The sequence below is a fragment of the Ruditapes philippinarum genome, unplaced genomic scaffold (genome assembly GCF_026571515.1).
Source record: "Ruditapes philippinarum isolate M1 unplaced genomic scaffold, ASM2657151v2 ctg722_1_1_1_1, whole genome shotgun sequence".
NCBI lineage: Eukaryota > Metazoa > Mollusca > Bivalvia > Venerida > Veneridae > Ruditapes > Ruditapes philippinarum.
The window spans coordinates 198,224-213,438 of record NW_026856551.1 but is presented as its reverse complement, the minus strand read 5'-3'; the positions used below and the strand labels follow the sequence as shown (position 1 = coordinate 213,438).

Here is a 15,215-nt window from a genome sequence, read left to right as displayed (position 1 = left end):
CCACTGAAACCACAGACTGTTTGTCAAGATTTATCATTTTTTTGTGGGAAAATTTGATTGACAAAAACTGAAATACAAAATTATGTCTTTAAGGATTAATGTCTTCAGAAGAATATGGAAGACACTTTTCTTTCTTATAAATAATTATGAGAAATTTAGAGAGACAAAATAATTCAAAGTGGGCAGCCATCTTTATTAAATCTACGATGTTTTATTAACTGTAAGATTAAATGCAGTAGAAATGTCTTACCAGGAAATCATTTTTATGGAACAATGTCTATACAATTATGTATGTCCATACTGATATTATTGTACATTGTTTTTGCTTTTAAAAATTACATTTATCATCAGTTATTCAAAATATTGTCCCATGAAGATCAAACAATTGCGCTATATATTTTCTTCAAGAGATCTACACTAAACAACTAAGCCAAGCCAGTTTACACATCATCACGGCAAGATCTGTTCCAATTAGTATCATGTTGTTGACTCCTAAATAAAAGATTTTTTTTAATGACAGTACCAATAGACTTTGCAGGTACAACACGCTAATGTGTCAAACAAGGACAACCTTTGGCTTCAGTCTATATCACGAGTCTAATTCCTGTCTGCATTACTGTGTAAATTATTTACATTTATAAATTTTGAATTGAATATGCTACTAAAGTAGCACAATTTTATAGACTAAGAGGAAAGCTTTCAGGGAAGGGTGATGAAGACTGGTGATGGTTCTTTTGAATGAGCGAGTTATATAACTGCACAAAATTAATCTTTTTACCATGGTCTTTAGTCAAAATATTGCATAAAGAGTTCACTCCCTTGCATTTTGATATTTGTCAATTTTGAATTGAAACCCTGTTAAACTCTTTTTCCATATTTAAACAATATTCATTTTACATTTCTGTTTTAAATATATAAGACATTAACAAAAAGGCTGCTCTATCAAAATGTTTCAAAATTTCACATACTGAGTATGTCAGGCATACAAGTTATGCAATATTTATATTTTCTTGAGACAAAAAATACTGTTTCCTTACAGATATTAGATATCACATAATTTCCCTACAATTCATCATAATTATTCTTCACAGGGGAACATGAAACCATCCCTGTCATATAAATTATATATTCTGATTTCAAAATGTAAGAAATAAATGGCATGTTTGCTTAACAGACGTTTTTGGTCTTTCCTGCAATTTGGCATAAACTGTCAGTTGTTTACAGGGAAGTGCAAATATTTCATGGAAATGTTGTAATTCTATTCACATCTGACTCTCTGGGTATGTTTTCATGTCAGGCCCAATGATAAAACACATAAATAACAATTACGTTTTTACATTATATAATCAGCCAGACACAAAAAACTATCAAATGTAATAAATTGATGCTTTCAAAAATGCTCGTGGCACGAATGCAGAAATTTTGAGTATCTTACAACAGGAATGAAAGACTGTACTGTTAACAATGTTTGACAATGGTAGATCTTAGACAAATAATAGTTTATTCTATTAATAATCAGTCACACAATTGTCTTGTATGGTTTGTTTCAGAAGTTTTGCATGAGTTTTAAAACTATTTAAGTCCTATATCTGCAGACAGTGACCCAATGACTGACATTCTGGACTCTCAAAATGATGTCTTCATGTTTTCTAGTCAGCCTCAAATTAAAATATTTCAAACAAATTTGGACAAAATGTACATGTTTGCCCTTCAGTAAATGTTTTAATTATGGTAGATGTAAACGTTTTTCATTTGATTTCCTACCTTTCTACTCTAAAGCCTGAGTTTGCAAATTTTAAAAGTCCACTGTACATAGTAATTTTTTATTTTACTATTCAGTTACTCATTGTTAAACATTATGAGCAATTATTTGTGGATAAATAACTTGAAACAGCTATGGAGGACCAATGACATTATTGGCATATTCAAAGCAAGAAACTTTACACTCATTGTTTAGTACTGGTTGGTTCCAAGAACAGATCCAAGAGTGTTTCAATAAGCTTATAACTTCCAACAAAAACCCAAAAATTTGTTTTGTTTTTAAACAAAACAAATTTAACTAGAGCTATAAACTGAAGGTGATTCATACCCCCACAAGCAACCATTACGTTTTTTGAAAATTAGTGGTGTGAACAAATAGTTTGAAGTTGAACCCTATAATTTTATGAAGATTAAAATGAGTACAAAGAATTGCAACATCAACCAGGTCTTCAAGAAAAGCTTGTTTTATCTCATTCCTAGCTCAATTTTCGTCCGGGAAAACCATTTTTCTATTTTTTAGTAACGGTGACCTAGTCTTTGACCCAAGGGGGTCCATATGCAATACCAACCCCAGGTATTACATACAAGCTTGCTGTACACCCCAAGTTTGATTGGGAATATCTTATTCCTAGCTCAAGTTATCGTCCGGACACCATTTTTCTATTTTTAGTAACGGTGACCTAGTCTTTGACCCCAGGGGGTCCATATGCAATACCAACCCAAGGTATTCATACAAGCTTGCTGTACACACAAGTTTGAATGGGAATATCTCATTCCTAGCTCAGTTATCGTCCGGAAACCATTTTTCTATTTTTAGTAACCGGTGACCTAGTCTTTGACCCCAGGGGGTCCATATGCAATACCAACCCAGGTATTCATACAAGCTTGCTGTACACCAAGTTTGATTGGAATATCTCATTCCCCTAGCTCAAGTTATCGTCCGGAAACCATTTTTCTATTTTTAGTAACGGTGAGCTAAGTCTTTGACCCCAGGGGGTCCATATGCAAATACCAACCCAGGTATTCATACAAGCTTGCTGTACACCAAGTTTGATTGGAATATCTCATTCCTAGCTCAAGTTATCGTCCGGGAAACCATTTTTCTATTTTTTAGTAACGGTGACCTAGTCTTTGACCCCAGGGGGTCCATATGCAATACCAACCCAGGTATTCATACAAAACTTGCTGTACACCAAGTTTGATTGGAATATCTCATTCCTAGCTCAAGTTATCGTCCGGACACTATTTTTCTATTTTTAGTAACGATGACCTAGTCTTTGACCCCAGGGGGTCCATATGCAATACCAACCCAGGTATTCATACAAGCTTGCTGTACACCAAGTTTGATTGGAATAACTCATTCTTAGCTCAAGTTATCGTCCGGAAACCATTTTTCTATTTTTAGTAACAGTGACCTAGTCTTTGACCCCAGGGGGTCCATATGCAATACCAACCCAGGTATTCATACAAAGCTTGCTGTACACCAAGTTTGATTGGAATATCTCATTCCTAGCTCAAGTTATCGTCCGGAAACCATTTTTCTATTTTTAGTAACGGTGACCTAGTCTTTGACCCCAGGGGGTCCATATGCAATACCAACCCAGGTATTCATACAAGCTTGCTGTACACCAAGTTTGATTGGAATATCTCATTCCTAGCTCAAGTTATCGTCCAGAAACCATTTTTCTATTTTTAGTAACGGTGACCTAGTCTTTGACCCCAGGGGGTCCATATGCAATACCAACCCAGGTATTCATACAAGCTTGCTGTACACCAAGTTTGATTGGAATATCTCATTCCTAGCTCAAGTTATCGTCCGGAAACCATTTTTCTATTTTTAGTAACGGTGACCTAGTCTTTGACCCCAGGGGGTCCATATGCAATACCAACCCAGGTATTCATACAAGCTTGCTGTACACCAAGTTTGATGGGAATATCTCATTCCTAGCTCAAGTTATCGTCCGGACACCATTTTTCTATTTTTAGTAACGATGACCTAGTCTTTGACCCCAGGGGGTCCATATGCAATACCAACCCAGGTATTCATACAAGCTTGCTGTACACCAAGTTTGATTGGAATATCTCATTCCTAGCTCAAGTTATCGTCCGGAAACCATTTTTCTATTTTTAGTAACGGTGACCTAGTCTTTGACCCCAGGGGGTCCATATGCAATACCAACCCAGGTATTCATACAAGCTTGCTGTACACCAAGTTTGATTGGAATATCTCATTCCTAGCTCAAGTTATCGTCCGGAAACCATGAAGGTGGACCGACCGACGGACCGACCGACCGACCGACAAGCTGACTCCTATATACCCCCCCTAAACTTCGTTTGTGGGGGTATAATAAAAATCCTATTTGAGCCACGTCATGACAAAACCAACATAATGGGTTTGCGACCAGCATGGATCCAGACCAGCCTGCACATCCGCGCAGTCTGATCAGGATCCATGCTGTTCGCTTACAAACTCTATAACAAGTAGAGAAACCGATAGCGAACAGCATGGATCCTGATCAGACTGCGCGGATGCGCAGGCTGGTCTGGATCCATGCTTGTCGCAAACTCATTATGTTGATTTTGTCATGACGCGGCTCACTAATAAGACTCACACTTTTAAGTGAGGACATGATTTGTAATTCTAATGAGCTGATTTCAGGGCCAGAGCATGACTATACAACTTCTACAATTTAAACATCATCCCAGCACTCAGTTAACCTAATAATTTCATATATTGTAGAAATTAATGTCATAACAAAAGCGAACATAAAAAAGATGATATCTTTAGCATTAAAGAGCTCCCTAGTGTACATTACCTAAATTAGATATAGTTACATGTTAACTCTTTATATATATATTTATCAAAAAGTAATATGTTGCCTAGGAAACAAGGCAATATTGGAGAAAAAAGTAACGGACCATTCTCTTAATAACTATAACAAAATAGACTAAGTTTAATATGGCTTTAAAAAACACGTATCCCATCAAAGCCTTTATAACTACATTTTTTTTTTTTTCTCTTTTTTTAAATGCAGTAAAATTCAAATTTTAAGGGCAGATGTGTTTTAAATGCTTTTAAAAATATGATTAATGTTTTTTTCCCATTTTTGATTTAAAATCCACTAATTTCTATTAATCCAACCCATAAGGAAATAATATTTAGATTATGAAAAAAGAATAACTTTAATTCGAGACAATACATTATGGTAAAATTATTGACCAAACAAAAGGGGAATAATTAATGACATGTCAGCCACATACATCATCCTAATGAATTCTAAAGAATTTATCAATTTACATAATTTCACACATTGCTTTCCAACTGATTTGAAAATTATTCACACTGTACCCTGATTTAAATACAACTTTTAAAACGTTAAATTATTCAGAATTCAAACGATTTCATCAACAGTATATGTACACACTTATTATTCTGTGGTCCAAATCTGTTTCAATTTCTTAAAAAAAAAATGTGAATTTTTCGAAAATTTATTACTTTTTTTTATACAACCAGCTCTTTGTTTATGTATTGATTTTTTTTTTAATTATCATTTTTCATACAATAAATAGATATGACATAGTTTGATTTTCTGCGGTTACCAACCTGTTATCTAGGACGCACCAGCCGCAGAAAGGATCGCCGTCTGCTAGACAGCTGCTACATGTACTGTGACTCTCGCAACTACTTAACATCAGCTTCGCAATCTGAAAACAGAACGAAAAAAAAAACGATCACAAAATGTATGACTTGATAACATTATAATTACCATATTGTTGTGGTGCTGTGAGCAAAACAGCCGAATCTTCTCTTATATTTCATTTTAAAATGAGTTATAGCTTTATTACATAAAATTGATGAAATATCTTCTCTGTGTCAGCAAAACAGAAGTGAAACATGCTAAAACAGCATTAATTGAGAGCGATCTGAAATAAGTCAAAACAAACAAAACTATACAAATTTTAACAACATTTATTTCCAAATTAACAAAAATCAAAACATACAAAGGGAATTACCCGGGGATCTTTCTACAATAAAAAAACCCTGGGCAGAAATATGTTTTTTATAAATACATTTCCCGGGAGTAAACCCAAAAAATTTTGCCGAAAAAAGTCACAAATTTCAGATGTCCCTCGAAAAAAAGGACGTCAGACATTTTAAAAGCAGACAGCAAAATTGGGGCTGTTGGGTATGAAAATGGCGTTTTTGCTGCCAAAATTTAAAAAAGACATTAAAAACCCGTCCAGGAAAAAAAAGCTGCCCCAGACTGTTTTTACCAGTTTGGGGTTTAAAGGACATTCAACCCAAAAAAGAAACACATCAAAAAGGTTTCAATGATGCAGAAAAAACGGTTATGTGTAAAATGGAATTGTACAGATTTTTGTCTATAATCAACCATAAAAAGAATGTTTATTGTTAAGACTTAAGATCATTAACTTCCTGTACTGTAGCCTTTTATTGTATCCATTCTACCAATCAGTGCTGCTTGTTGTTGCCAACAGAAATTCTTTTTCTGGATGTTGATAAAACATTTGAAAATATCTAAAAACTAATACAGTCAATTAAACAAAATAAAGCCCATTTAATCTGCTGAACAAACACATTAGTGATGCAATGTTAATAGTAAATCATTTAACAAAAATGTAAATCATCACATATTGAGAAGTAATGGCCACATAATTATGCAAAAGCATTTAATTGAAAAACAAACATTTCCCTCTTGGACAATTGCCATCGTGCCTCTTTTTATGTGAGGTGGTCATTTGCCACCTTGGCTGACATTTCCCACTTAAAAATTTTAAATGGCTGACATTTTCACCTGTGTGTTTAAATTTGGGAAAAATAAAGAAAATGTTATGATTTCCGAGTTTTTTTTTATTTATGGCAAGCTAGTATATAGACTAAGGCATACATAGCTCATTTATGACTTGAACTTATGGCCAGCAGTACAGGCCCATATGGCTAGCCACTTCTCATACAGCTAGCACTTTCTAGGATAATTATTAAATTATAACCAGCTGCCAGTTTAAACAAATGTTGGACATTTCACTCACAAGCCACAACTTTTTGCCAAACCAAAATTGTACATGTACAAACCAGCCATCATTAAATCTCATTCACAAGAATTGCAGCCAAATGTAATTGGTCACAAAAAGTTCATTTGTTGATCATGATAGAAAATGAAGCAAAAAACACCATTCAACAATGTGAAAATGAGGAGCATGAAATAAATATTACACTTGCATGCTATTCAAACATTACATGGCGACAATGAAAATGGATTGCAGGAAAATGGATTGCACAGCCTGCATGTAGGTCTCATTGATCGATGTACAAATTAATTCTAAAAACATGTGCTACCATCCCATCACAGCGTGTCCTTATTAATAATAGCAGAATATTAATTATTTTCAAGATTCAATATTAAGAATATATGAACAGATTGGCAGAAGTACGGAATTAATATATATGCAAATATGTTGCATAAATTCTAATAGTGGACTAATAGGTATACATGTTTTAAATACTGTTTTTTTTTTTTTTCATTTTTGGTGTGTCACAGACAATGAAGTAGTCCCGGCTTCTGTATAATGTTGTCTGATTCTCAACATCAACCCATATAAAATGTAGAAATTGACTTTTAAGAATTTGTCTCAGATTTTTTGTGGAATCATCCATGTTCAATTTTAATGAAACTGACATTATATTTACATAAAGGGAACAAAATTAATGTCAAGATTTTAAGTAATCATAGGATCTCAGTTATCTATCCAATTTCTTTGTTTTTCCCAAAACTATTATGAGGTATTATAATCCATAATTATGATCCTCTTTCCACATACCAAGTATCGTCAACGTAACTTTAGTAATTAACAAGAGTTATTACTGAATCACAGATGGATGTCAGAGACAGAACAGAAGGTAAACGTGTAGTCCCCTAACAGCAAAACAGGAAACTACTGTGCATTGATACCTTGGAAAAATTATACCAGGCTCTGAGGCTGTAAAGGGAGTAAAAGGAGAACAGTGACCCAGAAGTTAAGACATTTGGCTTCAGGGATTGAAAGTTTGAGCCTTACTGCAAACATGATAATTCTTACTATAATGATACCATCCCGGAGCCAGTCTGAGACTGAATACAATATTTATAATGTACATCAAACAATATACTTTTGTAAGTTTCTGCATACCTTTTAATAATTTACTCGTCTAACCGATTGTGAAATTTTGTTTAAGAAGATAACAAATTCTGTATCATGCAATGCATCACAAATAATTGCACTTTTAACTTTCCAACCTTTTACAAAATATGATACTTAAAGTAGTTATTTATGCAATAATCTTTTTTTTTAAGTTCATAAAACCACATTTTACTCATACTTTTCATACTGTCATCCTGCCATGAAACATTATCCGCTGAAACTATTTTTAAAGCGCAATGTGAAACCTACTCTTAATTCTCCGCTTTAAACCCTGTAGGTAGTTAAGTCATCAATGCAGGAATTTACGACCCTATAACTTTCAAAAAATAAAGAAAAAAACTTAATTCTCATTTCTGGCACTTATGTTTACAACATTTTTATTACTTTAGATTGTTGGCAACCCATGCTACTGAGTCATAATGAATTCTCTTTTACAGTAAAAAAAACCCTCCCTTCCTAGTTCTTATTACACAAAAATATAGTATACTGAAATGTGAAACTCTATAACAAACTTTTCTTATTAAGAGGAACTTTAAGTTAGGAAATTAAAACATTTCACATTAAACTGTTACTGTCATGATATGTATTGGTATTGAAATTTTATCAAAAGCTAAAAAAAAACAAAAAAACACGAAAATATCAACTAAATATTCACGTTAAAACATTATATTGAATTTTAAACGGGTGAAAATACATATGTACACATAATTATCATAACAAAAATAAAATAGTATATGTAAAATATAATTATGAGACTTATAAGCTTTGAAAATGTGTTCCATTTCTACATAATAATATTTATGCATATATGAAAATGAATTTTCTTTAAAAAAAAATTAATTGCATGATCTTATTTTTTTCCAATTGTCAGCTTTAATTTTAAGCAATTTTAGTTCAAACATATTTTATTCAATTTATTTTTTATGTAAAAAACATCCAAAAATTTTTATACAGGGAAAAGAAAATCAAAATTAAAGGCCCAAAGCGATAGCTCATTTGGGAGTGCTCTTTTAAAAAACCCCGAAAACCCCTTAAAAAAATTCCCCGTTTTTTGTTTACAACCAAAAAAAATGCTTGCCCTTCCATCGGGGGTGTAATAAAATGGTGTCTCCTGTTTTAAATTAAAAAATGGGCTTTACAAAAAAACCCCAAATTTGTTCCTATTTTACTATGATCATGAAAAAATATTTCTGTCTGCCCGTCAAGTAAGAAATTCCCCAAGAGATTCACGTCAGTGTTACACACAATATAGGGGAAAAAAGTTCATTTTCTTGTTGTCTTTTTATTCTTTCAATGAAACTATACATCCTGGAATATTACCATCACTAAACTTGCTCAATCTCCGTAGAGTATTTCTAGTGCATTGTTTCGGAAGAAATTGACGCCAAAAACTTGGTAAATATCTCATCTCGGGAGTGAACAAATGACAGATTTATTTCATACAAGGAAAGTTAAATACTTTGCATGTCAAGGCGATATAAAACTTCGGGAAAGCGTCAACTTGATCTTGGTGAAATCAGGCTTATATACTTGCGAGTTTTATGACTTTAACGTGTAAAGAAATAATTACAGAATACAATAAAACTAAGTTGATGAGTGATTTTCGTACATAAATCTTTACTTATTTACCGTAAGTTTGTTATAACGCTGATAACTGACGAAAGTGAGAAATGAGAACATAATATTTTAATGTTCACGTACTCCAGTTGTTATTAAAACCTCTCGTCTACACATTCGAGATGTTTTATCCATTAGCATTTAAGGTAGTCTTACTGTAATGCTTTCACGCCAAAACAATTCTAACATCGGCCAATATCGTAGCCAATATTTTTCCGAAACATTATTTTTATAAAATCTTGGGCATTAGCTTATTCACAATGACTCATCCTTTATCACTATACAGTACTAAATTCTGGTTATAAACAGTTAAAAACTATTAAATACCAAAGATTGTGAAAAAAATAACGTTCCGGAAATGAACAATTTATTACGATGTTGGCCGATGTTAGAAATTTTTTGGCGGGAAAGCATTGCAATATGACTACCTTAACCTGCTGTATTTATGAAATGGATTTGCCCTGCATTCAATTTGGAACAGTCCATTTAAAATTAAAAGATTTAAACATCAAAATACATAAATTGAGCTACAATGGGTAACAGTATAGAGCTTGGTCGCAGACTGCACGGCCAGGATCTAAGCTGGTGGCAAAGCCTAATCAGCAGGTTAAATGTTAAATACGTCCTCATTTAACTAAATGGAAGAATACAATGTTTAAATTTGTTTAAGGTCATAGTAGACATTTTATAAAAAAAACAAGAACGTGTTTGTTAAACACAAATGCCCCCGGCTCAGATTCTTGTCAGTAGCAATATTTCAAAAAATGTTTACCCATTCACTCAGTTATGGACAGAAAAATTGCCAAAAAATTGTAAACACAAGTTATATAGCTTAGCTTGACAAAGTCATGGGATTTTGTAATTGTGAAAAAATATAAGTTGCCAAGTCATTGCTCTGACTTGTGAAGTTGAAAAATATTTAACTTCATGCAAGTTATCTTCCTACCAAATATGAAATACATCTGTCATTAAATAAAGGCTGTATGGGCAAAAGTTTAAAATCGATTTTGAGCACTGGTGACCTTGACCAAACTGACCCCTATCTCTATCTAAAAGAAGAATACCATGTAAGTTATCTTCCTACCAAATATGAAATGCATCTGTCAATAAATAAAGGCTGTATGGGCAAAAGTGTAAAAATCTATTTTTAGCACTGGTGACCTTGACCCAACTGACCCCTTACTCCATCCAAAGGAAGAATACCATGCAAGTTATCTTCCTACCAAATATGAAATACATCTATCAATAAATAAAAGCTGTATGGGCAAAAGTGTAAAAATCTTTTTTTAGCACAAGTGACCTTGACCCACTGATTCCTACCCCAATCAAAAGGATGAATACCATGCAAGTTATCTTCCTACCAAATATAAAATATATCTGTCACTTAATAAAGGCTGTATGAGCAAATGTGTAAAAATCTATTTTTAGCACTGCTGACCTTGACCCAACTGACCACTAACTTCATCAAAGTTTATGTTTCTATCAATTATAAATAACATCTGTCTATAGAATAAGGTCAATACACCTGTAAAAATGTAAAAATCTATTTTTAACATTTGTGACCTTGACAGTGGTAACATTGACCTTGACCCAAATGACCCCTTACTACACCCAAAGAAGGAGGACCTCCCTTGGCATGTTTGTATTAAACTAAGACATCAACTAAAAAATAAAGGCTGTATGAGCAAAAATGTTTATATTTATTTTTTAAACCAGTGACCTTGACCTTGACCCTAGAGACCGCTTACTCCACAAAAAATTAGAGGACCATCAAAGGTATCCACCTACTAAATATGAAAGATATCATTAAAGAAATTAAGCAATTAGGAGAAACTTAAGATAAATCCAACTTGCCGAAAAAGGTTAACCAGACAAGGCCCTATTTTCAAAGTGAAAAAAAGTGAAATATCTGGGAAATATGGATGACACAGTTATATAACTTGGCAATATCATGTACTTTGTATTGATAAGTAAGTGTGGAAATTATAAAGCCATTAGTATAGATAGAACTTTAGATATTTCCAACTTGCCGTTTTAGGTTAACCATTATTCATTTTCTAAGTGCTGAAAAGGGCAATAACTTGGTAAATATGAAAGCCAGAGTTATGTAACTTGCCCAGATCATGTACTTTGTATTGATTAGTAAGTGTGTAAACTTAGAAGCCATTGGTACAGGTAGAACTTAAGAAAAATCCAACTTGCCGTTCTAGGTTAACCTCGTACGGACAGACGGACAGACGGATGGACGGTTCAATTACTATATGCCCGGGGGCATAAAAAAAACCTGTCACATGACAAGAGAATTTGATTTAACAACTCAAAAAGCTTTATTCATGTAATGAATTTTTTTATCAAGGAAGAAATTGAATTGTTATCATCATCAATTTAAATAAAATGCAAAAAACGATGTTTTAACTTCCTTCTTCCTTAAAGTTATAGCAGGTGTTTTTTAAAAAATGTTTATGAAGAAAATTTAAATTTATGGTATGTTTTTCTGTAAACCTTATTGAAATATTGTGTTGTCTTGGAGACAAATAGTTTGACAGAATTACATTGACCTTAACTCGTCACATAGACTAGTTCTTCACTTTATCTGAAAACATCCGATCTTTTAAAGCATTGACTATTCATCAGTATTATTAAACAAAATACTATAGCTGCCTGATCATTACAAGTAAAATATTTCCAGACAAATACTTCAAAATTGACTCAATTTACAGTTACATATCCATCGTAAGTCATTTGGGAAATTTCTCGTCAGTAAATACAGACAAAATCATTCTTTATTACAAACAAGCATGATGTTGATATATTGAAATGAGGGTGCACGCAACTTTAAAAACTATCCAGAGACAAAAGCTGGTACCTAAGTTCTATATTTAAAAGCAGACCGATAAAATATCAAGAAAGACACAAGCTGTTTTTTAACAGACTTCCACCGTAAAAGAACATTAATTTTTGTCCACTGAACTTTTGGTACTATTTCCTGCATATAGACAACTCGGGCTTTTGATACTATTATGAAGCTATTTTGAGTATTCTTTTAGCCAATTGTAAAGCAACTGTTTTGAAAGCATAATTATTACAGCTTTCTTCCTAAACAATCTTTTAGTTCAATACTTGACTTTTCACCAATTTTATGCCACATGTTTTTATGCTTATGTTTTTATATGCATCATACTGGTGTTGAATGTTTTACCTCATAAAAGACATTCTCGAGTTCCCTAACGTAAACAAACTTAATGAAGAGTAACATTGCATGATATGAGTCTTAAACCTGTGAATGCCTAGATCATAGCAGCCATTCTCATTTCCATGAGTTGACATCCAGTCCAGTTTCATCAAACTCCTAAAATTGTCAATTCCTTCATCTACAATGCTAAAATATCATAAATAGACTTGTCCTAAACAAACCATGGGATAAAATAATATGGACAGTTTCAAAATTTGAAATGGAACACGGTCACTACACAAATTTATAACAGTGTGGAGACTGAATTAAGAAGAAAAGAGTCAAGAAACCACAAGTTAAAGTATTGCATACAGCCAAGCCACTCAGCTGCCACTGCATCCTCTCTAAGTTTTTAGCTACACACTTTATAACAAAAAACTTATCTTGAAATCCCTGAAATTCTTAATGGCAAGATGCATACATAAAAAAGCAAGGAAAGTCCATTTTACCGAATTGGGAAGGTGAAACAAAATTAAGTGAAAAATGCGGAATGGGGAATAGTTACATAAAATGGTTTCATAATCGTACTGTAGCATATTTCTTGTATGAGAATATGTTATATCATTTATATTGCTGTAATACAATTATACTATATTGCAATCAGTTAGAACTAGAAGCCAATCTTTTGCATTCATCAATTACTTCTGTAATGAATTCCATTATTTTCCAATTAAATATTTCCCAATGCAGTACTTAATATGGTAACAATATTACATGAATATGACTAAAATAATTGGATATGAATTACAAGCCTTGTTATAACACCAGTATATATATGTGAAGGAATACTTTATGAGCATTTTCCCTATCAAAATTATATAAAATAGCTTTCTGTACGATGGTAAATGAAGTTCTGTAATGTTTATCGATGACAATACATGCGTTATCTCTTGGTTTAATGAATCCATTGGGACTGAAGAGCTTATTTCGTTGCTTTGCATTTTATGGAAGGGAATCATTGTGTTTTTTTTGCCTAGTTAGCAAATAGATATGATCTGTATTAGGATATAACAAGTATAAAGTTTTATAACTGAGAACCCTCCGTAACGCCGTAATTGGACCCTGTAATATTGTTTAATGCAATAAACTGCCTTTCACTACAAAAATCAATTCATGACTTGTGATGAAGCATGCATTGCACGAAATCTCCACATGCTAAACTTCTGTTAAAGCCACATAATAAAATTTCAGCAGGCAGGGAAATGTTTATTTCTTTGATTGTGTGGATTTTGATTGATCCAAGAGCTCTGCCTGCCACAGAGAAACAAACAAGATGCTGGGGGGGAGAAAATAACATTAAATGTATGATAACTGGGAAGCTAAACATTCAGTACATATCCTAAATGTTTACTTTATTCAGCATCAAATTGCTGAAGTATTTCTTTTCAACAGTTAATAAACATGATGAAAAAAAGTTCCATTTAAGATACATCCAGATGCCTCGTGTCCTTGAATCCCAGACATTTCCAAAACAAAGATTCTGAGACAAAGTTTTCATCACCGAAACCCCAGAATACAGCATCTGTCTATTTATTTATATGTTATTACAACAGTCTTGCTTTGAAGTAACAAACTTCATTTACAAGACTTTCAAGGTATTCATTCATGAAAGTGTCAGAATTATCAGCTAATGCAGTAATCTTAAAATAGGCCAAAACTAAAATTACTACATTTTTGTGTATTGTCATAGTATAAAAGGCCCAAACTAAAAATACCAAATTTTGTGTACTGAAGGTACTGATTGCCTCTAAAAATGATGATGATCAAAATGTTAATTTCTAAAATATCAGTTTAAAGAAACAAACCTTTTGTTTACTCATAGCAAAGATATGGTTGCCATAGATGACTATATCAGGGTTTATAGGGGAACCCAGATCCATGGCAACCTGGTCATATTCCCTAGCTCTCTCATGTGTCTCCAGCACAATCTGAAAATATACAATAAAAAAATAAATTAGTCTCAACATTCAACCATATACAATAACTAAATTACATGTCATAATTATGTCAGACCAACCATCAATCTACCCTTAACATGCTAAATATTTTAAATGACAATGTCCATCTATCAATTATGGACTAATTCTGGGCAATTTTTATAGTAGTAAAACAATGTTAACCATGATCAGATGTGCCGACTGGTTTTGGTCTGCACTCAGGACACTTCGATTACTAAGAATCGGTTGCAGACTAAGGGTAAAAATATATGTACCATCAATTCTAAATGCAAGTATATAATATTCTATGAAAAGAGAAAAAGTAATATAAATAGACATTCAGACTGTTCACAATACATTTTACATAACTTTCAATACTTCCTGTCTTAGCAATATAAAAGCAATTTTGTGGTATATTGCTCTTTCTTCAATTTTAATTTAGTTATGACAGAATTACAATTAAACCT

General features: G+C 32.8%; 1 protein-coding gene across 9 annotated transcripts in view; it reads right to left on the bottom strand.

Moving 5' to 3' along the window:
- The window catches only part of LOC132746950 (plexin-A1-like), a 154,757-nt gene that overhangs the window by 50,976 nt on the left and 88,566 nt on the right, over window positions 1-15,215 (bottom strand). For all 9 annotated transcript variants that reach the window (XM_060736239.1, XM_060736234.1, XM_060736240.1 and 6 more), the window contains 2 exons: window positions 14,617-14,739; window positions 5,366-5,466 (listed from right to left, as the gene is read on the bottom strand). In XM_060736239.1, coding sequence (XP_060592222.1) covers window positions 5,366-5,466; window positions 14,617-14,739 — 224 coding nt within the window. The remainder of the gene's footprint in view (window positions 1-5,365; window positions 5,467-14,616; window positions 14,740-15,215) is intronic.